Below are 26812 nucleotides of genomic sequence, written 5' to 3'. Positions count from 1 at the left end.
CTAGTTGATAAGCCAGTATTCTTTAGTGTAATTGTAGGGAGCTTCCCTGCAGAGGCCATTAGGGCCATTAATGTGTTTCCCCCGATGCAGTTCAGGTTTAGCATGTAAATAAATGTCAGTGTAACCTGATGTGTGGCACCTTGGGTCGGGAACAGCTGCACATACAGGGCTGGGAGGGAGGGAGATGCCATGGAAAAGCATGGCGCCTCACTTTCCAACGGTCATTTTCAAAGTGACCCAAGCATCCAAGACAGTGGGGTTCAGCTGTCACTTCTTTAGTTGCATGTTGGCAGGTGTGACTGTGCCCGCTGGCTGTGTACCCAGCCTGGGTGCCAGACAAGGACAGAGAGCTAGGGCTCTTAGGGGGAGTGCCACTGTGGAAAGTTAGACAGACATCTTGTTCTTCTTCAAAAAGAAACCTGAGACCACCTGTCAGTCGTTCTGTGAGTTCGTGCGTGTGTCCAAACATCACACCTGCCAACTGTGAGACTTGAACAAGGTTGGCAGCTATGTGAGTCATCTTTTGTGATATCTGACTGAAGTCTAGCTACATTCTGTACTATCAAGAATCAGGATCGAGCTGCAGGAATTTGACAGACAAACAGGCAGGCAGGCAGGCAGACACTGGGCAGTTGGGCTTTTGAGGGTGTAGTACAATGTGCCTTCTGAGAAATGGGATACACTTACCCAGATTATGTTTCTGAAATAAAGGAATCCAGAAGTACTTGATCACAAATGTCTTCAGCTGAAGAAATCTCTAATCTAGCAGAGAAAGTTGCACCCACGTCCGTTACATTGACAGATGTATGTATAGATCTGGATTCGTGCCGAGTTTGTTTACATTTGATGGTAAAGAATGACCGCACTCTCTCAGAAAGCACACATGACCACACAATGACCCAGTGAGTGAAAGAAAACTGTTGATGTACAACTTCGAATCAAGCCTTCTAATTCTTGTATTTGGAAATGTAATTTTTGCATTGGCAAATGCTCACCAATGCAAAAACAAACAGACAAGCAACTTGACTGTTGACATTGTTGGACAAATATCCTAGAGTGGTCTCTACTTCCCTCTTGTGTTCAATGTGTTCTTTACAGTCTCAGGACCAGTTATTTTACAGTGGAGATAACACACAAGTAGAAGACATGGTCAAATATAGAAAATAGTAAGGGATAAGATCTTTATTTGATTAAATATAAATGTAATGCAAGATAAGGGGAAAAGTTTTTGAAGACAATAAAAGTACTTTGAGACGGAATGTAACCAACATTTTATTATTATTATTATTGAAACAGTTGTACCGGCTTTCAGTTTGTTGTTGTAGATGTTGTTTTCTTTTGTTTTGTCTTTTTTTATAAATAAAATAGACAAATAACAGTATTACAAATAATTAAAATTGTTACATCCTTCACAGGGTTACAGTCAATGTACATTTATACAGAAAACAAAACGTCCCAATGCAATCACAGTGGTTAGGACTGGACGGGGAGGGGGGGTTGGTAGACCAAGGACGGAGGACAAAAGTGAAAGAATGTGAAAAAGGTACTATAACGGTATAGAGGTATAGTAACAGGACAGTTTTAACATGGGACCAGCATAGGGAATGAGAGTTATTTTTACACACAGAGAATGACAAACTTAAATGTGGTCATATAGAGAGGGCACAACTATATTGACTTGAGGTTACAGTAGAAGCGTTCATTTTGGTTTCTTTTGTTAGCAAATGGCACACACTCAGAGATGGCAGGCTCTTTCTGAGTGTATTTGTTGACAGAAGCAAAAAATAAACAAATAAAGATTTGTTTGATTTGACAGTCTTCCTTCATTCACAAAATTCAGATTGTGTATAGTACATTGCCTCCCCACTTGTTATGCTAGGCCTATAAAAACAAAGTAAATGAGTGTCTGGGGCTATCCTATATGGTCAAATAGCAAAGCTTCCAACACATTAACGCACAAGCTGTACCTTGATGAGAAGCTATGCTAAACAACAGATAATACATAATAAGAGGACAATGTATCTGTAAAGAACTGCAGTATTTGGAAGAACATATCCCTATTTATTGAAGTGGGGAGTGTCTCTTTTCCCCAGAAAAGCAGAGTTTGTTGGTTGGGTAGCAGTAGTATAACATTTTAATAACACTGTTGTCTCATTGAGGTGTCTCCTAATTAGTACCTTATTTATAACTATTAAATGCTATGTGAGATGCCCTATGGAATGGCTGATTGTGATTTATCCATGAAGTGCTGAGACAATGGAAGCATGCAGACACTGTAGCACTCAAGGAGCAGAGGTTGCAATATCCTGGTTTTACTTGTCTAGTATGTTTTGGCTGCTTAGAACAACACTCTTTTCAAAAACATTTAAAACGTTTTCCTGCTGATCCCTGAACCTCAAGTTCAGTACGCTATGGACGGAGTATCAACGTGTAAACTTGTTGTGATTTGTGCTGGCACAATAGGAGGAAGACGTATACCCTACCTCTCAGTACAACAAAAACTGAAGCCCGCCTTTTTAAAAATCTTTCATCCATTTCTTTAAAAAGTCCCCACTTTTCTCTGAGACGATTCATAAACACGTGTTCTAGCTTTTTAAATAGTAACGGAAACAGTATATACATGTCAAGAAGCAGGCAGTGTATGACCCCAGATTACATGACAATTCACAGCTCCATACTATCAAAGGTGATCATATGTGGCAGTATAAAAACAAAAAACAAAAACTAGTTAAAAACAAACCAAATGAGCACAGTGTTCTGTGAAGTCTTTTAAATACCATCAGGCTCCTTTTCTGATCATTTCCCACCTGTGGAGCTTCAGAGGCTGCCATTTTGTTTAAGTACAGTATAGAACACCTGGCTGCATAACCTAAGGCAGGCATTTTGTATGTACCATAAAGGGGAGGACAAGTGCTTTTTCATGACAGGACCAAAGTATATTGGTATTCACATGAGATCCTTTAAACATAGCGGAGGGCAAAAGGAAAGCGTAATCTAAACTTTGCACACAACACTTTTGTAATGGAAGAATTCATGGTAGCGCCCATCCTACTTCATCATTAAGGTGCACATAGAAACATAAAAAAAATACTCACTGAGTCACTGAAGCAAAGATTGCACGGAGAAGAACTCCAAAACAGTGAAAATGACCGACATGGTTCAGTGGCTATGGCAACCTGTGATTCCCAGAAGAGAGAGAAACAACTGAGAGCCCCTAGGCTTTTGGGGACCCTAAACAATATTTGGTTAGCTGACATGGGCTAATTGAGTGACTGTCACTGACTGACAATATAGTGACCTCCAAAATATTGTGACACTGACACATTTTTGTTGTTGTTTTGTCTCTGTACTCCAACCTTTTGAATATGAAATGATACAATGACTATGAGGTTAAAGTGCAGACTGTCAGCTTTAATTTGAGGGTATGTTTCATATGTTTCTCAACACTTCTACATTAATGTGGATGATACAATGATTATTGATAGTCCTGAATGAATCATGAGTGAGAAAGTTAGATGCACAAATATCATACCCTCAAGACATGCTAACCTCTTATCATTTCATATAACATGGGAGGTTAGCATTTTTCGAAGAAAGATATATTTATGCTTCTGTAACTTTCTCACTCATCATTAGTCACAATTCATTCAGGACTATCTATAATCATGGTAGCCTCCACATTAATGTAGAAGTGTTTAGAAACATATTCTATTCTTATTTACAATAAAAGCGACTCCAAAATGACACAATACAATATTTACCATAAATTTCTATTGGGCACAAATTAATCTGAAACACAACCAAAACAAATAGCAAATGCTTTAATAAACATATAGGTGAATATCTCCCAATACTTTTGGTCCCCTAAAATGGGGGGAGGACTATGTAGAAAAAGGGATGTCATTTCTAAACGGTTCACCTGATATGGATGAAAATACCCTCAAAATAAAGTTGACAGTCTGCACTTTATCGTTGCATTGTATCATTTCAAATCCAACGTGCTGGAGTATAGAGCTAAAACAACATTTTTATTTTTTATTTTTTAATATCCCAATAATTTTGGAATTGCTGATGCACAACCAAATTCCGAAATTGCACCTTGTGTAATCTACTTTTCTAACTCTCCACAGTAAGTTGAGACCCCGACTGAGAACCCTAGCAACCATGGGGCCTTATGTGCAGCGCATAGTCTGCAGGCAGAGAGTCAAGTGCATCTGATATGTAACAGACAATGACATGCACAGAACATTACATTTATATTATGGTTATTTTGGGCTGTTGAAAGTAGTATGTTCAAAGGTTTTTAAAAAACTTTCAAAACGTATTTTCAAGAGATTAGAAGTGTAGGTACTGTAGGTAGCAAACAGAAATATAATCGCCACAATTTTCTAACTGTCAAAAGAGAGAATTATTCACAAGAACGCTGAGTCTGATTCTTCCAGAAGATGAGTAATTTCATTTTACATCCATAAATGGAACTGTGGAACTGTATTGTAGTCTGCCATTTTTCCATCCACTCCGTTCAGAGTACTGGTCATATTGTTGGAGTCGCTGATACCCTCAGAACCTCACTGTGAAAGATGAGAGTAAAGTCCTATGAAGTCTGGTCCCAACCTTCTCTTAATAGCCCTTTTAAAGGGCAGTCTTGTTGTTGAGTTTCAGTCTGGGGACTAGTAGAAATCATATCCAACTAATAGACTGTAAACAGTATCCTACTACAAACAGATTGAGGGGCTGCAGCTGTGCACTCAACACAGACAGGCTGCAGTTGGAGACCGGACACAGTCTGGACACAGTCGTAGGCTCAGCACTAGAGACAGACTTAACATACGAGAGGGGTGGTGGTTGTGGACTGAGCACGGCTGCAAACTGACCAGACTGATCGTACAGTACGGGCTGTAGACTGAACTCATGGGAGGATGGTCTAGAGAAAGGGGTCTGATGGGGGTGGAGGGTCACAGTCTGACAGGGAGACCAGGCTGGGGGTCCAGTATAGTCTGGTGTCCTCCCTGTCTAGATGTCAGAGGTCAGACCTCCACAGAGGTGATCTGGTTCATCTGGGCCCGCATGGACTGGACACTGTTCAGGATCTTCTTTTGGTGGCCTGCTAGCGTCACTCCTACTCGGAGGATGTCCCTGTAGAGAGAGAGAAAGCAGTCAGCAACACAGCAGTCTATGACACATTTAGCACAGTCTATTTTTTTAATATTTTTTTAATTTATCCGTTATTTTACCAGGTAAGTTGACTGAGAACACATTCTCATTTACAGCAACGACCTGGGGAATAGTTACAGGGGAGAGGAGGGGGATGAATGAGCCAATTGTAAACTGGGGATTATTAGGTGACCATGATGGTTTGTGGACTGGATTGGGAATTTAGCCAGGACACCGGGGTTAACACCCCTACTCTTACGATAAGTGCCATGACCTCAGAGAGTCAGGACAACCGTTTAACATCCCATCCGAAAGACAGCACCCTACACAGGGCATTGTCCCCAATCACTGCCCTGGGGAATTGGGATATTTTTTAGACCAGAGGAAAGAGGGCCTCCTACTGGCCCTCCAACACCACTGCCAGCAGCATCTGGTCTCCCATCCAGGGACTCACCAGGACCAACGCTGCTTAGCTTCAGAAGCAAGCCAGCAGTGGTATGCAGGGTGGTATGCTGCTGGCTGTGAGGCCAGATTTAGCACAGTTAGCACAGTCTAGAACAGTTTTAACACAGTCTAGGTCTACTACACATTTAGCACAATCTATGACACATTAAGATTAGTCTAAAACACATTCAACACACTCTAGGACACATTTAGCAGGGGGAGGGTGTCTGGGGATGTTAACTTACTCTGTGGTCATTTGGGAGACAACATCGAAGCTGGTGAACTCCTCATTGGCAAAGTTCTCCTTGTACTGGCCCATCCTGATGGCATCCAGCCACTCATCCACGGTGCTGAAGCTGGAGAAGTCAGGCGTGCTGCGGTCTAGCAGAGGTAGGTGAACACTAGAAACAGGAGAGGAACCCGGTGAGAACCCAAACAAACCCAATGACAACCCATTAAGAACCCAAACAAATCCATTGAGAACCCAGTGAGAACCCAAACAAATCCATTGGACCCAGTCAGAACCCAAACAAATCCATTGAGAACCCAGTGAGAACCCAAACAAAGGAGTAAAGAGAAAGAAACAGTGAATCAAAGAGCCTCAGATGAAACAGTGCATGAGTCTGTACTTTACAGCTTCCTTTCCTTAAGTCCTTTGGACTGGACTGGAGAGTCCACTAAAATGTGTGGTCGGCATTGTGGAAAGGAGATGAGGAAAGGATGGAAACTATTTAAGATGACTGAGACACAGCCCGTGAGTGCCTTACCTTGATGACAGCGGCGTCATGGCCTTCAGACTGTTGGGGTTGCGGATCATCTTGTCCAGGTTGTTGACAATCTGGCTGAACTTGGGCCGGTTGTTGCGGTCCTTCTGCCAGCAGTCCAGCATGAGCTGGTGCAGGGCACTAGGACAGTCCATGGGCGGGGGCAACCGGTAGTCCTGCTCTATGGCATTGATCACCTACAGGGCATTGGCACAGATTGATATGAAAATTAAGAGGCCTTGGCCTAAATTGTTGGTCTTCCCATGTGGTTTTAATACAGCCTGAATCAAATGTATAGTGAGACTGTCTCAGTCTACCTCTCTCTAAATGTGTCTCTATGTCTCAATTGCTGCCTCCCCCCTTTTCTCTCTGTTTTCTCCAAATGACTGCAACAATCTGCTTTAGGAGTAAATATTGTAGGTGAAACGATGATGATAATGACTCCTCCTGGATACTCACATCTTGATTACTCATGTCCCAGTAGGGCCTCTCTCCGTATGACATCACCTCCCACATTACGATGCCGTAGCTCCACCCATCACTGGAGGAGGTGAACTTCCTGTACTGAATGGCTTCCGGGGCGGTCCATCGGATAGGGATCTTCCCTCCCTGTAAAGACAGACAAGTGTTCCGTACCAATTCTCTACCCTTCAGCCAGAACCATGCACTTGGTCACTCCCCTCATGCAACTCCCCTCATGCATTTAGAAGTACTGGATTGGTGCAAGTATGCCTGAATGGAGTTACATTTTGGTCATTAAGCAGATCATCTTCTCCAGAGTGACTTAGTTTCCACCATATTTCTTAAACCAGACCATTTATTTTAAATCTATAAAAAGTACTTCAGTGCACACTTCAGGAGAAGGGTAGAAAACCAGACTGCAGCCGGCAAATAAAGCATTGGTTGTGGGTGGATCTCAGTAGTCTCAAGAAGTGGCGTTGTTTCGGTGTCTTCTTCTGCACTGATCTGATAGCACTGGACAGGTAAAAGCAAATCCTTTGTTGAGACACTGATATTGCTTTCCTGTGTCCTATGCTTGCAAATCAGTGGTGATGAAAGGAATGAGCCAAGAAGAGGAAGCCACATTAGACTATTAGGATGCATCCTGCATGTATAATCTCAAACCTGATACATTTCCATACTAGCATACCACTTGCATGCCCAATACATTGCTTCATAATAAGTGGTATTCTAGTGTGTATATTGGAACCATAGAAATATAATCTATTCCTATGATTGGAACAGAGCCATACTCACCAGGACACTGGTGTTTGTGGGGTCTAACTTGCCCAAAATACATTGCTTCATACTATATAGTATGGAAGTATGGATATTGGGACAGAGCCACACTCACCAGGGCGCTGGTGTAGGTGGGATCTGATGTGTCTTCCTCCAGAAACCGCGAGAGCCCGAAGTCAGACACCTTACACACCAGGTTACTATTGACCAGGATGTTGCGGGCAGCCAGGTCCCGGTGCACGTAGTTCATGTCATTTAGGTACTTCATGCCTGCCGCAATGCCACGTAGCATGCCCACCAGCTGGATCACCGTGAACTGCCCGTCATTTTGCTTTAAAAAAAACACTGAAATGTTATATTGCTATGCTATGTTATGTTATACTATGATATGCCATATTGATATGTTAAGCTATATTAAGCAATGTTATGTTATGCTATGTTATGCAATGCTATATTATATTGTGCGCTATATTCTCTGATATGTGTTACACATTCCAAAAAATGTGGCTGGTTCTCATATTAGTTCCCCTAACATTGTTAGCCACACAAATTTGAGCATCTGGTTGATCCTCTCACCTGGATCTGTGAGCTCACCGGATCTAACTAAGCCCACTCTACACACCTCACACCTGGGCCAGCCCGGGAGGGACCCACCAGAGCTAATCATAAACCAAAAAGCTATTAAGTGTAGATGTGAAGGAGAGACAGCCACTGTGTTCTTGAATCCATTGGGTTCTTGATATTGAAAATACAGTAGTTGAAAAATCTGTATGGTTACTGTGATATTTCATATGACCTACAATGCTTCACGTCTAAATATAATTTTGATTCTATTATCTCTGAAATTCCCTCATGAGATTAGGCAGAGATCTAGCCTTTAGGTACTCCTCTCATAATTTCCTAATCTAGTCGCCTTTCCATTTGTTTGCACTGATCCAAAAGACAAGACAGGTGAAAGCCACCTGATGTATTTTAACCTGATACATGTCTGGAAGAAGGAGGAAAGTAGAAAAGGAGAGGAGGTCTCTCCAGAGTATTGAGATGCCCAACTTTGAGGCCCACTGACCTACATATCTAGGACTTTCATTTGGGCCAGTTTGCTACATCTTTCGTAAGGGAAAATCCCCACTGGGCACAGACGCCAGCTCAACATCTAGTTTTGATTTACATTTGGTTGAGTTGTCAACAAACGTGAATTCAACGTGAAATCAACCAAATACCTTACACACCAGGTTGCTATTGACCAGGATGTTGCGGGCAGCCAGGTCCCGGTGCACGTAGTTCATGTCATTTAGGTACTTCATGCTTACATGTTTTATTTGTCACATGCACTGAATAAAACAGGTGAATGAGTTAAGACAATATTTACTAAATAAACTGAAGAACTTAACATTTCACCATATCATTGGATTAGTTCAAAATGCTCTTACATTGATGACTTTTTGCAAATCCAATTACTTTCCCATGTTGATTCAACGTCATCACATCGATTTGTGGGGTTTAAATGAAGTGGAAACAATGTTGTGGAAATTGCAAACTTCAGAAGCCTTTTTAAACCTCAAATACACTAGGAAACCTCTCCTGTAACAAGGTAATCAAATTAAGATCCTACATCTGTACTGACCCTGAGGAAGGAGTCCAGCGATCCGTTCTCCATGAACTCAGTGATGATCATGACGGGGGCGCTCTTGGTAACCACGCCCTCCAGGTGGATGATGTTGGGGTGGTCAAACTGACCCATGATGGATGCCTCAGATAGGAAGTCCCGCCTCTGGCGCTCTGTGTAGCCCGCCTTTAGTGTCTTGATGGCCACCAGGATCTCTCTCTTCCCAGGGAGACGCAGGTTCCCGCTGCACACCTCCCCAAACTCTCCTGAACAATAACAGGTTCAGGTTTCAGATATACTGTCCATCAGCAAAGGACTCTGATACACCACTGTAAGATTTATCCAAGTGCTATGACATGGGACTGTAACTTGGATATCTTAAATGTACTGTAAGAAAATCTTCCAAGACGTATTATTGGGTTTAATCCACACTGTATATCAATATAACATTTTATAGGCAAGTTTCCCAGACACAGATTAAGTCTAGTCAAGGACTAAAAAGTGCTTTCAACTGAGAATCTTCATTGAGAATGCTTTTTAGTCCAGGACTAAGCTCAATCTGTGTTATTATGTATATGTACAGTATATAGGGTTTTCACCTTCACCAGTTGATTTTTTACCTGCGCCAATGACTTGTTCGATCTTGACACAGGAGGTGTCAATCTCTTTGGCAAACTCCCTCACTGCCTCGTTGGGGTCCTCATAGGTGAAGGGGTCAATATAGATCTTCATTCCTGGAGACACTTGGAAGGAGAAACAGAGAAAAAACAGAGGATATGCATAATATACAACCTGGGAGTACGTATTGGCTACAGAAAACAGTAGCTGGAACTTTGCCTGGGTTAGACCTGATACAGGTGGTTAGATACAGTAGTAACCTTTAACTTCCAGTATTCTACATCTAATGGAAATGTCACCACTCTCCCCGGGATGGTAGTGGTATTCCTTAACAAATGTTTCACTCCACTATTCAACCCATTTCCCATGGATAGAAGGTTGTCTGTAAACCATGTTACTCACTGTGGCCACTGGTGTAGTGCTGGACCTTGTCTGTGTATTCAGATTCTGTTCTCTCAGAGCTTCTTCGATTGCAGACGATGACCAATACGACGACAGCGATGATGAAGACCACACCTGCAGCAGCTGAGCCAATGATGAGGGGGAGCTTCTCCTGAAAGCTGGACTTGTACTCCTCTGCAAATACACAACAAAACATACCCATTCCTCTTATTAACGTCTACAAGGTTGGCCTACTCTGTAATGTTGAACTTTTGGGACTACACCATATACTCGGCAAGATAATTCAAAAGTGTTTGAAAAACACTGGTTCGAATGGCATACCTTCGGTCATGGTCTGAAAGTACATCTTTCCGCTGAATCGTCCGAATCCGGCCACAGTTCGAGCCCGTACCTGGAAGACGTATATAGCTCCGGGCTTCAGGCCACGGATGACTGCTGTGTTGGTCTGACTGCGCACCACCGATGAGTTCCACTCTGCCATGTTCTGGAACACACAGACACACACACAAAGGGTGTAAGACTGGATCTGCTCACTGTTTGAATTACAGCAGTAAAACCTGTCAACTGACTTTACCTTATCATAGTACTGCAGCTCATAGTCCAGTATGAGGCCGTTGGGCTGGTCCGGTTGGGACCAGGAGAGAGTGATGCTGTCAGGTGTCCGGCTCACCTGGTGCATAATCGACACGGCCGATGGTGCTGTGAGTGAGTGAGTGAGATAGAAGGGTTAAGGTTAGTGACATTACTACAATACTAGGAAGAAGCTTTCAAATCCCCTGGTAATCAAGAACAAGACTAATGATGCAGCAAGGAACAAAGAGCCAGGAACATCAGAGATGGTTTATTGAGTATTATTACAGTCACCCATTCACTGAAAATACGAATAGTAATAATGTATTTGTTTTCACTCTGGTGTGTGAAATATTCACTCAGTAGGCAAACACACAGACACACACACACACACACACACACACACACACACACACACACACACACACACACACACACACACACACACACACGGTCTTTCCTAATGAGGGCTTAATTAGGGCATGTTTATGTAACATTAGTGCTTTCGCTTATACCCTGTAAAATCACAGGGGCTCATGGGAACCTGAGTTTGCTCTTTTCACAGTCCCATCCCAGACAGTAATTAGGACTGACAGCTAGTGCAGTGGAGAAAATACTACAGTGTTAAGGGCAGAGAGTAGAAAGTGTATAGCCTGACCCTAATACCAACACTACCTAACACCCAGTCCATTTGAAATTTGAACCTCAACAAATAACGCTGTAAATCATGTCTGAATACTGCATTTCAAGTGCCCTAAATGCAATTGAACTCACTCAATACTAATAAGGGTCACACATCTGTCACTAAATTGTTCAGGCAGACATCATAAACATTGCTTAGGCATCCTTACACAGACATTGTTCATTGGTACTACATAACATATAGGTTTACTTATACAAAATACCATCAAAATATCTAAACCCATATTAGGTGTAATATTTCCTGTGCCACTCCTTATCAGACTGGACACACTCCTGATAATATCTCTTCACTGAACTTCACACAGTACTTTGAGAGGAGAGTGAATGAATTGCTTTCTTCCTTACCAGCCTGGTTGGTGGTGATGTTGACTGAGGAGTAGTGTGGTGAGTAGGGGCTCTGGTCGGAGACCCCGTTGACTGCCTGGATCTCAAAGGTGTACTGCGTGTGGGCCAGCAGGTCACTGATGTGGACGCTGGTCTCCGTCAGGCCCAGTTGGCGAGGGATGAACTGGACGTTGTCCCCGCAGCGTGTACAGCCTCCCCGGCCCCCTCCACAGCTCTTACAGATTATGTTGTAGACCACATCCTTGCGGCCCCCGCCATCGCGCGGCGCACTCCACTCCAACCTCAGGGACGTCTCGTTCACGATCGAGATTACGTTCTGGGGCGCGGAGGGGATGGCTGTCAGAGGAGAGGGGGGAGATAAAGAAGAGTTCAGGGAGGATCAGTGATGATGAGGTTTATACTCCAGACAGTGGTCATAAGGAGCTACAGGGGATTCAGCGTCTGATTCCAACCCAACCCACACCCTGTACTATAGCTCTCCAGCATCAGGGTTGATGACCACTTGTTAACTCTGTAATAAATTAACTCTGTGTGGTTGGAGTAGTATACAGTAGGTCACAAAACTAGTCTCCACATTTCAATATTCGGACACCATTTTTTGTGTTTTTGTTATTTTATAAACAATACAAAACATACACATGCAAACATCTACTACATCACTCCTGCCCAGACCCACTAGTACACCCCCCCATCTCTAGCGCATGCATCACTTCCCAACCACATGGCCTGAAACTGCATTTTGTTTCTCTCTGCAGCCCACACACTTTTAATATTTAAATAATAAATCATTTGATTTTTCCTTTGTGATAATGATGGCAGATTGATAGATTTCAAAGTTTTTAGTATATGTTTTTTCAAGATGAGTGCTGAGAAGAGAATGGTCCAACCCATTGTGTATGTCACCAGACCCCAATATGACATGTCTTAAAATATGCAGACAGACGGATTAAAAGGTTAATACTTCTAACAGCCAAATTTCTAGCTCCGCCTACAACTTCCGGACTTTCTAGAATTCCCTGAAAGCATGGATTATTGAGTCATCATTAGTTTTACACTTAAGACATGTCTCTGTCATTGTGCTGCAGAATTTGTGAATTTTGTATCTTGTATAATAAATTCAATACATTACTTTATACTGGATTAAGCGTACATTTTCCTTAACTTTCCCTCCATCTTGTGCCAACATCAGTTATTTTTTAGTCTTGGTTTCAAATGTTTATATTTTTTTCCTAAGAGACAGTCAGTTGGATATGCTCTCTGCAAGGTTGTATATATCATATCATATGAAGATATTTTTCTGACTCAAATAAGATTACCTCAAGGTTGCTCTGATGTCCAAAAGATTTCAAATAGAAATGTTGTGATATGTAACTTTTATTCGGACACTAAATTCTCCAAAGTATTTGCATGAGCTCCATTCAAGTCCATCAGGCTTCAGATCAACTTTTCTATAGAAGGAAGAGAGAGCGATGAAAAGAGCAGTGTGGTAGTTAACTAGCGTCCTGGTGGAATCTGAGAGACACAAAGAATGCCCCTGCATGCTCATTTCTGCCTCTTCAATTAGAGAGAGACCGCTGAGGGCCACATCTCCATTGTGGCCCTGGCTACATCCCAAATGACACCCTATTGCCTTTTTTTGTGCACTACTTTTCATCAGTGCCCATAGGGTATCCATAGGGCTCTGGTCAAAAGTAGTGCACTATAAAAGCAAAAGGGTGCCATTTGTGACCGAGACCACATTTTCACATTCAAAACAGCTGCCCCCTTCATAATGGACAGGCTTATGCAAATCTCTCAGGATATTTTCTGAGAGACTGGAAGAGAATGGAAGGGACATTCCAACAGTTCAGTGCTGTTGGAATGAAACATAACCCTTGCTTCACCCTTGGGCACCTAGAAGAATGCATTTTTATGTGAAAATGTACGAGTGGAGCTGGAGTCTTGGTAAAAAAGTAAAAGTTGAAAAGATTTGGCTTGAGGTTAGCACTTTTGTTTGTGCTCATTGCATTATGTACAACATATATCAGAATCCTTCTGTCTTTGCTTGACAGGTGCTTTTCTATAGTGAATGCCACAAGGCCTGCATTTACACGATTAGGGTTGAGCTGATGGATTCTGTTAGTAAATTCATAGACAAAATGAAAATGCAATTCAACAATTGATAATGTCCCATAATGTCCTGGGAGCATTTGTCAATTAATTATTTAAAATGTGAATGTTGATACAATTCTTATATACACAAAAGCCTACTAAATAGACTGCTGTATGATAATCTCTACTGTGTCTTTCCTTAACACTGTGTAGTACCACCCATGGAGAGTATGTGGAACTGTAAGGACTAGAAACCTACTGGTGCAGGGTATCTGCGGGGGATCCGAGTCACTGCGGTAGTACCCGTTGCGGCACACACAGTTGGTGGCCCCCTCGTTGGTGGTGCGACTGTTGATGGGACACTGGAGACACAGGTGGTCCCCCTGGGAAGACTTAAAGAACCCTGAGCCACACGCTGCAGATGAGAGAGTGAGAGAGAGGGAAAGACAGAGGGAGTTAGAGAGAGAGAGAAAGATATAGAGAGAGAGAGAGTTAGAGAGGTTATGAATTAACTTATTGTACTAAAGTGACATAAAATGGCATACTCCAGACATTTTACAGCATGACAGCTTGAGAGAAAAAAGGTACAGAGTCGATAGAAAGACAAATTCCCAGACATATAATAAAATATTGGTCTTGAAATGCACAGACATAATAAGCTTTGGCATGTCCTTCTTCATATGGTTAATAAAATATAACATCCAGGAGTCTGAGGCTTGTTGCTATTCAGGTTTTTGTCTCATGGCATTTGAAACTCTGGAAGAACAGAGCGAGGCATAGTCAAAGAGACGTTGAAATCTGGAGGTCTGGAATTGAATGGCTATACCATAAAAGTCAAAAGGTGTATAACAGGGATAGAGAGGGATAGGGGGAAGTAGAGTGGAAGAGCCAGTATAAGGGTTATACATATTCTACAACTGTGTTGAAATAGGGTTTAAAGAGAGAGAATGGGATCAGTAGCAAATCTTATTGGGATCGGTAGCAAAATATTACCACTATAGGAGGCTACTACTCTGAGGTTACTACTCTCCATCATATATTCTCCTCCATGATTTCCTACAATGTCTCACTGTACACTTGTAGTTTGTGTAGAACCCTTTGTTCCAAACAGCACATACTGCTAACCAATATCCTACAAAAACCATGGAGTGTGTCGTCTGAAGCAGGGGTAAGTGATCTTTAATTTTTTGTTTTATTAAACCTTTATTTAACTAAGTCAGTTGGCCATCCCCAGCTTCCAATTGGCTCATTCACACCCCCCCCCCCCCCCTCCTCCTCTCCCCTGTAACTATTCCCCAGATTGTTGCTGTAAATCAGAATGTGTTCTCAGTCTACTTACCTGGTAAAATAAGGGTAAAATAAATGTGTAAAGGTTACTGCAGCCTCCAGCTTTGCAAGCTAATCCAATCAAGATGGTGTGAAAGTAATTAGATGCCTGACTGGCAGTTCCTCAACTTTCTGGATTTGTCCCAAATGGCACCTTATTCCCTATATAGTACACTACTTTTGACCAGGGCCCATAGGGCTCTAGTCAAGAGTAGTGCACTATAAAGGAATAGGGTGCCACTTGGGACATATTCTCTGACTGTCTGACACTGGCAGAGATGTGGTAGTCTATCCCAGACCTCTCTGGGGTGCATTTATCCAGTCTGTGTCATGCCAGTGGGAACAGATATATACAGTAGCATATTTATTATACCCACTATCACCACATTATTCTCTTGTATTGAAAGAGTGTTTGCCTCTTTTAAAACATGTTTCATCTTGTTGAATTCATTTAGGTTTTGTCTTATTTCCCAAGAGGTCTAAACACTCCCTAACAAACCCACTGGGCACAGACGTCAGTTCAACGTCGAGTTTTGATTTACATTTGGTTGAGTTCTCAACTAACGTTAATTCAATATGAAATCAAAAAAAAAAAAACCCTGTCATTGTATTTAGGTTTAAAGTTCCTTAATTAAGTTGATTACTTTTTCCAATCAGTTTTCCAAGTTGATTCAATGTCCTCACATTGAATTTTGTTGTTGAAATTACATGGAAACATCGTTGATACAACTAGTTTCTGCCCAGTGGGAGGTATCTCACATCACCCCTATTTGAATAACTGTCCTGTCTTCCACTTCCACAATGAGAAGCTCTAGGAATCCTAGGCGGTCAAAGGACAGCCAGTGTGACGAGACAAAAGGAAGAGTCTGTTGGCAGAGGGACCCAGGGAACCCCCATGGCTAGACCCAGATAGAGAGGAGGAGTGAAGGGGGAGAAAATGAGAGGGGATTGACAGTTCTATGACAGAGAGTCATTCAATAAAGATAGAAAGTTGCACACTCAAATATAGTATGGACCAATGTCATCCCAGCCCCTATGAAATTCTATTTCTACCACGACACCACCCTCCAGAGACAAATGTGTTATGAATCCTACAGTACAGTAATGAATAGCAAACTAAAGGCTCAATAACAACCATCATTAAATCTTGTGGAGAGCTACTGACATATCTGAAATGGGTCATCTGAGGCTGGTGGTGGAACATTGATTTTGCCTGTTAGAAATGGATGAGCGTACCGTATCACCAAGCATTCATCGCTCTCTATCAAATTAATTTCAGATACTGTAAAATATGGATAGAAGTGGAGGGGGCTCAACCAACAACTCTGAGGTGCAACCACATTTTGTATCATCCACTTCTTATATCCCTCCCTGCTGCTCCCCCTATGGACATTCCCTCTGGGACATTCTAAGAATTTCACTGTACCCTGCAATTACAAATACCCTGTGCATGTGACTAATAAACAAATAAACTCATTGTCACGTTCCTGACCTGATTTCCTTTATTTTGTCTTTGTTTAGTATGGTCAGGGCGTGAGTTGGGGTGGGCATTCTATGTTATGTGTTTCTATGTTGGGTTCATGGTTAATTAGCCTGATATGGATCTCAATCAGGGGCAGGTGTTTTACGTTTCCTCTGATTGAGAACCATATTTAGGTAGGCTGTTCACACTGTTTGTTTGTGGGTGATTGTTCCTGTGTCTGTGTATGTCGCAACACACGGGACTGTTTCATTTTTGTTTGTGTATGTGTTCTTTCCTGTTCGTGCGTTTTGTTCTCAAGTTCAGGTCTGTTCACGTCGTTTGTTATTTTGTAGTTTATTCAAGTGTTCTTCGTGTTCGTCTTTAGTTAATAAATTCATTATGTATTCAACCAACGCTGCATATTGGTCCGATCCTTCTCGCCTCTCCTCGTCAGATGAGGAGGACGACTTAGACGAGCGTTACAGAATCACCCACCAATCAAGGACCAAGCAGCGTGGGAAAAAGCAGCAGCAGCGATCGCAGGATTTCTGGACATGGGAGGAAATTCTGGACGGTAAGGGACCCTGGGCACAAACTGGAGAATATCGCCGCCCTCGTGAAGAGCTGGAGGCAGCTAAAGCCAAGAGGCGGTGGTATGAGGAGGCAGCACGGAAGCGAGGCTGGAAGCCTGTGAGTCAAGCCCAAAAATTTCTTGGGGGGCGGCTACAACGGAGTGTGGCGAAGTCAGGTAAGAGACCTGCGCCAACTCCCCATGCTTACCGTGGAGAGCGAGAGTACGGGCAGACACCGTGTTATGCGGTAAAGCGCACGGTGTCTCCTGTATGTGTGCTTAGCCCGGTACGGGTTATTCCACCTCCCCGCACTGACAGGGCTAGATTGAGCGTCTGGTCGCGTCTGGTCTCCAGTGCGTCTTCTCGGGCCGGCATACATGGCACCAGCCTTACGCATGGTGTCCCCGGTTCGCCAACACAGCCCAGTGCGGGTTATTCCACCTTCCCGCACTGGTCGGGCTACGGGGAGCATTCAACCAGGTAAGGTTGGGCAGGCTCGGTGCTCAAGGGAGCCAGTACGCCTGCACGGTCCGGTATATCCGGCGCCACCTCCCCGCCCCAGCCCAGTACCACCAGTGCCAACACCACGCACCAGGCTTCCAGTGTGTCTCCAGAGCCCTGTCCCTCCTCCACACACTCGCCCTATGGTGCGTGTCTCCAGCCCGGTACCAGCAGTTCCGGCACCAAGCCTCCTGTGCGTCTCCAGAGTCCTGTGCGTCCTGTTGCTGCTCCCCGCACTAGCCGTAAGGTGCGTGTCCTTAGCCCGGTACCTCCAGTTCCGGCACCACGCACCAGGCCTACAGTGCGCCTCAGCCGGCCAGAGTCTGCCGTCTGCCCAGCGGCACCTGAACTGCCCAACGCCATCTGAGCTGTCCGTCTGCCAAGCGCCGCCTGCGCTGCCCGTCTGTACTGAGCCTTCAAAGCCGCCCGTCTGTCCTGAGCCTTCAGAGCCGCCCGTCTGTCCTGAGCCTTCAGAGCCGCCCGTCTGTCCTGAGCCTTCAGAGCCGCCCGTCTGTCCTGAGCCTTCAGAGCCGCCCGTCAGTCAGGAGCCGCTAGAGCCACCCGTCAGTCGGGAGGCGCCAGAGCAGTCCGTCAGACGGGAGCCGCCAGAGCCGTGCGCCAGACGGGAGCCGCCAGAGCCGTCCGCCAGACAGGAGCAGCCAGAGCCGCCCGCCAGCCATGAGCAGCCCGAGCCGTCAGCCAGCCATGAGCAGCCCGAGCCGTCAGCCAGCCATGAGCAGCCCGAGCCGTCAGCCAGCCATGAGCAGCCCGAGCCGTCAGCCAGCCATGAGCAGCCCGAGCCGTCAGCCAGCCATGAGCAGCCCGAGCCGTCAGCCAGCCATGAGCAGCCAGAGCCGTCAGCCAGCCATGAGCAGCCAGAGCCGTCAGACAGTCCGGAGCTGCCAGAGCCCTTCAGACAGTCCGGAGCTGCCAGAGCCGTCAGACAGTCCGGAGCTGCCAGAGCCGTCAGACAGTCCGGCGCTGCCAGAGCCGTCAGACAGTCCGGAGCTGCCAGAGCCGTCAGACAGTCCGGAGCTGCCAGAGCCGTCAGACAGTCCGGAGCTGCCAGAGCCGTCAGACAGTCCGGAGCTGCCCCTCAGTCCGGAGCTGCCCCTCAGTCCGGAGCTGCCCCTCAGTCCGGAGCTGCCCCTCAGTCCGGAGCTGCTCCTCAGTCCGGTGCTGCCCCTCAGTCCGGTGTTGCCCCTTAATCCAGTGGGGTTAATTTGGAGGGTGGCTATTAGGAGGAGGTTACGAAAGCGGGGATTGACTATGGTGGGGTGGGGACAACGTCCAGAGACACAGCCACCACCGTGGACAGATGCCCACCCAGACCCTCCCCTAAAGTTTTAGGTGGTGCGCCCGGAGTTCGCACCTTGAGGGGGGGGGGGGGGGGGGGTTCTGTCACGTTCCTGACCTGATTTCCTTTATTTTGTCTTTGTTTAGTATGGTCAGGGCGTGAGTTGGGGTGGGCATTCTGTGTTATGTGTTTCTATGTTGGGTTCATGGTTAATTAGCCTGATATGGTTCTCAATCAGGGGCAGGTGTTTTACGTTTCCTCTGATTGAGAACCATATTTAGGTAGGCTGTTCACACTGTTTGTTTGTGGGTGATTGTTCCTGTGTCTGTGTATGTCACACCACACGGGACTGTTTCATTTTTGTTTGTGTATGTGTTCTTTCCTGTTCGTGCGTTTTGTTCTCAAGTTCAGGTCTGTTCACGTCGTTTATTTTTTTGTAGTTTATTCAAGTGTTCTTCGTGTTCGTCTTTAGTTAATAAATTCATTATGTATTCAACCAACGCTGCATATTGGTCCGATCCTTCTCGCCTCTCCTCGTCAGAGGAAGACGACTTAGACGAGCGTTACACTCATCTAATATAATAAAATACAAATTAAAGAAAAGGTACAACGCTTGCTCAACATTAAAAACATATAATTGTATTTAAATCTGTAATCCTTAATGGTGAAACAACCACGCCTGTTTGCGATATTGCAAAGACAAAGAAGTTAGTGCAAACACCAAACAGTTTTTCCCCTTCTGACATTATCGCATGCGCAATAGAAGGGCACAATATGTACTGCATTTTTTTACCATGCTGCGAGACGCTCCTCAACAAAAACTTATAACAACGGTGGTGGGGCGGCACTTCATCAGAACCATCATCAGGCCGAAATGTCAAGCTATTAATAGTTGCTTAAATAAAATCAGGTGTTTTTAATGGTGAAGTACTATGAAATACAATGGTATTGTACAATAATAATTAAATAATGTGTCTGAATGGCTCGATCAGAACTAGGGCTATGGTGGTCATGAAATTTTGTCAGCCAATGATTGTCAAGCAAATAACTGCCGGTCTCACTATAATTGACCGTTAATTAATATAAACACATTTAGCATCTCCTGGCTTCCACGCATAGCCTACAAGCTAACCGATGCAGACCTTTGGAACATCTACATTTTAAAAAGTCTAATAAATCCATGTAATATAGCCAACACCTTCACAATAAATCCATGATTTATTTTAAACAGGTCTAAAGAAACATGATATGAAGAAAATGTCTATTTGAGAAGAACAGAATAGCATACTCTGAGTTGTCCTTATGTTAGGCCCTGATCTGGCTATGCCATATGGATGTGGGCTACACTAGTTCATTTAGCAGTTCTATGGCATTATATTATTTTATCCAATTGCGAGGTGCATACTGAAGATATTGGAATAAGTGTCCACACTTACTTTTTCAGCCAACAAGATGAGTAGGCCTAACGAACAGCAAAAGCACTAGCCTCTGTCAATCTACTATCTCCCATAGTACAAAAGTTGACCTATTGTATTCTGTGAGAGAAATACATATTCCTCCGTCCATAGTCAGATGCAATAGATCCCAAATTAATACAACCACTAGCATCAAAAAACCTGTTTTAAGCAATGTGCCTCGTGCAACAGATGAGAACATTTAGCTTAAAATGTTGATAAACTATTAGGCTATTTCTTCACATTATAAGTGCAGCAATGCACACATGGCAGTAGGCTATATGCGCGTATGTTCCAGTAGCAGGAAAACACCATTTTCAAAAGTGACCACAAATGCGATTATGCATGTAATGGTTTTATTATAAAGGTGCATTTTTATGGTGAAATGATCTTCCCCAAACTTGAAAGTCACGCGCTGTGTATGTATGCCAGTTAGGCTCTACAGCCGTTGTAAAGCAGATTAATGTGCTTCATTTTATGAAGTTACTTGGCCACTTTAATTGTGATACATATTTTATCTAAATATTTTAGCAGCAGCATACCACTCTGCATCCCACTGCTGGCTTGCTTGCTTCTGAATGCTAAGAAGGGTTGGTCCCTGGATGGGAGACCAGATGCTGCTGGAAGTGGTGTTGGAGGGCCAGTAGGAGGCACTCTTTCCTCTGGTCTAAAAACAATATCCCAATTCCACAGGGCAGTGATAGGGGACATTGCCCTGTGTAGGGTGCTGTCTTTCGGATGGGACGTTAAACAGGTGTCCTGACTCTCTGTGGTCACTAAAGATCCCATGGCACTTATCGTAAGAGTAGGGGTGTTAACCCTGGTGTCCTGGATAAATTCCCAAGCTGTCCCTCATACCATCACGGTCACCTAATCATCCCCAGCTTATAATTGTCTCATTCCTCTCCCCTGTAACTATTCCCCAGGTTGTTGCTGTAAATGAGAATGTGTTCAGTCAACTTACCTGGTAAAATAAGGGATACATTTTGGTATTTTTTTTAAAGGCTACATGAGGTGTGTGACTGATTTGCAAAAAAAAAAAGAAGCATGCTGTTTTCCATTAAGCTGGGCATCATTCACAAGTGATAGGCTAATATTATCACACTATTCTTAATTTAATCTTGTCTTTACATATACTAAATAATATGTGTGTGAAATTTGTTTTGATATATAATGGACCGTTATCATGCACCTGCCTCGAAACAGGGGCAGCGGAAAAAATGTCTATGCACTTAAATAGCAAATGGAGGATGCTTTTCCTCCAGGTAGGATATACTCCTGTTGTAAAGAGAAGCAATGTACTTAATATTAGGACATTTTAGCAATAAATATAGTAGGCCTAGCCTATAGAAAGCTGATGGGATCCTCCTCTTTTTAATAACGGCCATCACTCGGTATTCTCACACAATTGCATCGCCTATAGAAATGTTGAGCAATGGGGTATCAAGTGTGTAATTAGATTTTCGATTACAGGGACAATAGAGTGTGGGGTACCAGGGAAGTTAGTAAGTTTGGTAGGCTACTAATGACCATCAGCAGCATCAGAGCTTGGAGAAGCCTAATTACCGTGACTAAACGGTTACGTGGAATTTGACATGACACGTGACCGCCGGTGGGGCGGTAATACGGTCACCGTAACAGCCCTAATCAGAACCTTTCTGCTTATCGGCGCACACACACAAAAAGCAGTTCCATATACGGTTGTGAAAAGAGCAGTCTTTAACATCAAGCTGATTGTACTTTTATGGCTCAGCAGTTTCATGCCCTGAGTAAAGAAATAAGTAGTGTTAACTGTCCATTCAGGGAACACCTCCTCCGTTTTTCATATATCTATTCATCTGTGTTTCCCTTTAATATTTCAGTATTCTCCGGCGCCTGAAATACCGGTCTCAAGAGGTCATTTTCCTGCTTCCTTTGTCACCTGTAATAAGAACCCATTTATTTTTGCTGTTATTGTAAAAAAAGACTTGTGATTTTTACATCTCTTACTAGTGTACTGTGGTGTGAGTGTGTCTGTCTGTCTGTGTCTGTGCACGCCTGTAAGTGTGTATGTGTATTGATGCATGTGTACATTGTGTACAGTGTGTGTGTGTGTACAGGTGTGTACACTAACGGGTGAGTGATCCGTAAATGTGTGACCACGAGAACGGTGTCAAATCATATTAGACGTAGAAACAGAGGCTTTGGCATTCCCACTGAAGTAAGGTGTGGCGAGTAGGTGTTAAAACATGGTTCCCTTCAAAACATGAGAAAATAGAGTATCAATTCGGAGTAATGAAAGCTATTTACACAGGCTAAATAGTCAAACAGACAAATCATATACACTACAGTGCATAAAGTAAACCAACGTATTGTATTATACCCAAGGTGGCTTAGCAGTTCAGACGTCTTTTCCGTATTGTCTTGTCGTGTCCTGTATATATATATATTTACACCTTTTCTTCACATATCTTTTATTTATTTTATTATCCAAGAACTCAACTACAAAAGCTTTCCTGCAAAAGCTTTCCTGCAACCCGCTTCACCAATTACAATAAGTATTATTTACCTCAATCTGAAAATCCATCGTGGAAGATAGCCAGGGGCTAATTCAGAAGCTAGCCTGAAAGCTAACCAGAAGCTACTCCGATAGCTAGCCAGAAGCTAATCTGTAGCTGCCCCGAAATTAGCCGGTTTGCTAGCTAGCGTTGGTGTTTCAGCTGCCCACGTTTTGCGGTCATCAGCTATTCCTTTAGCTCGATAATCTACCGGCACTTTTGTGCAACGCGACTCGGACCGGAGCATTCCGGGACTTTTTTTCTCTCAGTTTCCCCGGATTCCAACCGCAGGCTCTGGACACTTGCACCTTGATTTCGCAGCTAGCTAGCTGCATACCGTGTGACTATTGGCTTACGTCGACCCCGGAGCAAACTCAAATCATGCTGGAGCTAGCCAGCTGAGGAGTTCCATCACCATCCGGACCCGTTTCTTTTGTTGCTGCTGCAGATACGGAACCCCACCGGGCCTTCACGACTGACTGCCGACGTTATCTGCCCGAGGGATTTATCCAACCGGCAAATCCGTCCCGACGTTACCTGAACGCTCACCTGAGGCCCGCTAATCGTTAGCTGTCCTATCGGCTGCTATCTGAACAAAACCCCACTACACGGAACCTACCGACGGAAACGCACGAGGTATCTACAAACAGACCTCCATCCTATGCTGTTACCGATAGCCATATACCCGGCCAGCTGTCTGGATCGCCACGACCCCAACCAACCTCTACTCACTGGACCCTTACTGATCACTCGATTAAGCATGCCTCTCCTTAATGTAAATATGCCTTGTCCATTGCTGTTCTGGTTAGTGTTTATTGGCTTATTTCACTGTAGAGATTCTAGCCCTGCTCTCTATACCATATCCAACCTCTCAGTTCCACCACCCACATATGCGATGACATCACCTGGTTTCAATGATGTTTCTAGAGACAAGATCTCTCTCATCATCACTCAATACCTAGGTTTACCTCCACTGTATTCACATCCTACCATACCTTTGTCTGTACATTATTCCTTTAAACTATTTTATCGCCCCCAGAAACTTCCTTTTACTCTCTGCTCTAGTAGCTCTAGGCGACCAATTCTCATAGCTTTTAGCCGTACCATTATCCTACTTCTCCTCTGTTCCTCTGGTGATGTAGAGGTGAATCCAGGCCCTGCAGTACCTGGCTCCACTCCTATTCCCCAGGCGCTCTCTTTTGATGACTTCTGTAACCGTAATAGCCTTGGCTTCATGCATGTTAACATTAGAAGCCTCCTCCCTAAGTTTGTTTTGTTCACTGCTTTAGCACACTCTACCAACCCGGATGTTTTAGCCGTGTCTGAATCCTGGCTTAGAAAGACCACCAAAAATTCAGACATTTTTATCCCCAATTACAATATTTTCAGACAAGATAGAACGGCCAAAGGGGGCGGTGTTGCAATCTACTGCAAAGACTGCCTGCAGAGTTCTGTTATACTATCCAGGTCTGTTCCCAAACAATTTGAACTTCTACTTTTAAAAATCCACCTCTCTAAAAACAAGTCTCTCACCGTTGCCGCCTGCTATAGACCACCCTCTGCCCCCAGCTGTGCTCTGGACACTATATGTGAACTGATTGCCCCCCATCTATCTTCAGAGCTCGTGCTGCTAGGCGACCTAAATTTGAACATGCTCAACACCCCAGCCACCCTACAATCTAAGCTTGATGCCCTCAATCTCACACAAATTATCAATGAACCTACCAGGTACCACCCCAATTCCGTAAACACGGGTACCCTCATAGATATCATCCTAACAAACTTGCCCTCCAAATACACCTCTGCTGTTTTCAACCAAGATCTCAGCGATCACTGCCTCATTGCCTGCATCCGTAATGGGTCAGCGGTCAAACGACCTCCACTCATCACTGTCAAACGCTCCCTGAAACACTTCAGCGAGCAGGCCTTCCTAATCGACCTGGCCGGGATATCCTGGAAGGATATTGATCTCTTCCCGTCAGTAGAGGATGCCTGGTCATTTTTTTAAAATGCCTTCCTCACCATCTTGAATAAGCATGCCCCATTCAAGAAATTTAGAACCAGGAACAGATATAGCCCTTGGTTCTCTCCTGACCTGACTGCCCTTAACCATCAGAAAAACATCCTATGGCGTTCTGCATTAGCATCGAACAGCCCCCGTGATATGCAACTTTTCAGGGAAGCCAGAAACCAATATACACAGGCAGTTAGAACAGCCAAGGCTAGCTTTTTCAAGCAGAAATTTGCTTCCTGCAACACAAATTCAAAAAAGTTCTGGGACACCGTAAAGTCCATGGAGAATAAGAACACCTCCTCCCAGCTTCCAACCGCTCTGAAGATAGGAAACACTGTCACCACCGACAAATCCACTATAATTGAGAATTTCAATAAGCATTTTTCTACGGCTGGCCATGCTTTCCACCTGGCTACCCCTACCCCGGACAACAGCACTGCCCTCCCCTCTGCTACTCGCCCAAGCCTTCCCCATTTCTCTTTCTCCCAAATACAGTCAGCTGATGTTCTTAATGAGCTGCAAAATCTGGACCCTTACAAATCAGCCGGGCTAGATAATCTGGACCCTTTCTTTCTAAAACTATCTGCTGAAATTGTTGCCACCCCTATTACTAGCCTCTTCAACCTCTCTTTCGTGTCGTCTGAGATCCCCAAAGATTGGAAAGCAGCTGCGGTTATCCCCCTCTTCAAAGGGGGGGACACCCTTGACCCTAACTGCTACAGACCTATATCTATCCTACCCTGCCTTTCTAAGGTCTTCGAAAGCCAAGTCAACAAACAGATTACCGACCATTTCGAATCACACCACACCTTCTCCGCTATGCAATCTGGTTTCAGAGCTGGTCATGGGTGCACCTCAGCCACGCTCAAGGTCATAAACGATATCGTAACCGCCATCGATAGGAAACAATACTGTGCAGCCGTATTCATTGACCTGGCCAAGGCTTTTGACTCTGTCAATCACCACATCCTCATTGGCAGACTCGACAGCCTTGGTTTCTCTAATGATTGCCTCGCCTGGTTCACCAACTACTTCTCTGATAGAGTTCAGTGTGTCAAATCGGAGGGTCTGTTGTCCGGGCCTCTGGCAGTCTCTATGGGGGTGCCACAGGGTTCAATTCTTGGACCGACTCTCTTCTCTGTTTACATCAATGATGTCGCTCTTGCTGCTGGTGATTCTCTGATCCACCTCTACGCAGACGACACTATTCTGTATACTTCTGGCCCTTCTTTTGACACTGTGTTAACAACCCTCCAGGCGAGCTTCAATGCCATACAACTCTCCTTCCGTGGCCTCCAACTGCTCTTAAATACAAGTAAAACCAAATGCATGCTCTTCAACCGATCGCTGCCTGCTCCTGCCCGCCTGTCCAACATCACTACTTTGGACGGCTCTGACTTAGAATATGTGGACAACTACAAATACCTAGGTGTCTGGTTAGACTGTAAACTCTCCTTCCAGACCCACATCAAACATCTCCAATCCAAAGTCAAATCTAGAATTGGCTTCCTATTCCGCAACAAAGCATCCTTTACTCATGCTGCCAAACATACCCTTGTAAAACTGACCATCCTACCAATCCTCGACTTCGGTGATGTCATTTACAAAATAGCCTCCAAAACCCTACTCAATAAATTGGATGCAGTCTATCACAGTGCCATCCGTTTTGTCACCAAAGCCCCATATACTACCCACCACTGCGACCTGTACACTC

The 26812-nt window shown here is 44.2% G+C and overlaps 1 protein-coding gene across 4 annotated transcripts in view; it reads right to left on the bottom strand.

Annotated features, from left to right (window-relative positions):
• Positions 1–1259: 1259 nt before the first annotated feature.
• The window catches only part of LOC129860945 (ephrin type-B receptor 2-like), a 74435-nt gene continuing 48882 nt past the window's right edge, over positions 1260–26812 (bottom strand). For 2 of the 4 annotated variants that reach the window (XM_055931903.1, XM_055931901.1), the window contains exons 4-15: positions 14195–14350; positions 11845–12180; positions 10802–10926; positions 10549–10711; positions 10228–10401; positions 9828–9950; positions 9226–9473; positions 7717–7932; positions 6822–6971; positions 6366–6559; positions 5844–5999; positions 1260–5136 (exon numbers count right to left, since the gene is read on the bottom strand). In XM_055931903.1, coding sequence (XP_055787878.1) covers positions 5028–5136; positions 5844–5999; positions 6366–6559; positions 6822–6971; positions 7717–7932; positions 9226–9473; positions 9828–9950; positions 10228–10401; positions 10549–10711; positions 10802–10926; positions 11845–12180; positions 14195–14350 — 2150 coding nt within the window. In that variant the 3' untranslated portion in view covers positions 1260–5027. The remainder of the gene's footprint in view (positions 5137–5843; positions 6000–6365; positions 6560–6821; positions 6972–7716; positions 7933–9225; positions 9474–9827; positions 9951–10227; positions 10402–10548; positions 10712–10801; positions 10927–11844; positions 12181–14194; positions 14351–26812) is intronic. The other 2 variants (XM_055931902.1, XM_055931904.1) reach the window with 2 other exon arrangements.

This window comes from Salvelinus fontinalis, chromosome 8, assembly GCF_029448725.1.
Source record: "Salvelinus fontinalis isolate EN_2023a chromosome 8, ASM2944872v1, whole genome shotgun sequence".
Classification (NCBI taxonomy): domain Eukaryota; kingdom Metazoa; phylum Chordata; class Actinopteri; order Salmoniformes; family Salmonidae; genus Salvelinus; species Salvelinus fontinalis.
This window is presented reverse-complemented; position numbering and strand designations above follow the sequence as displayed.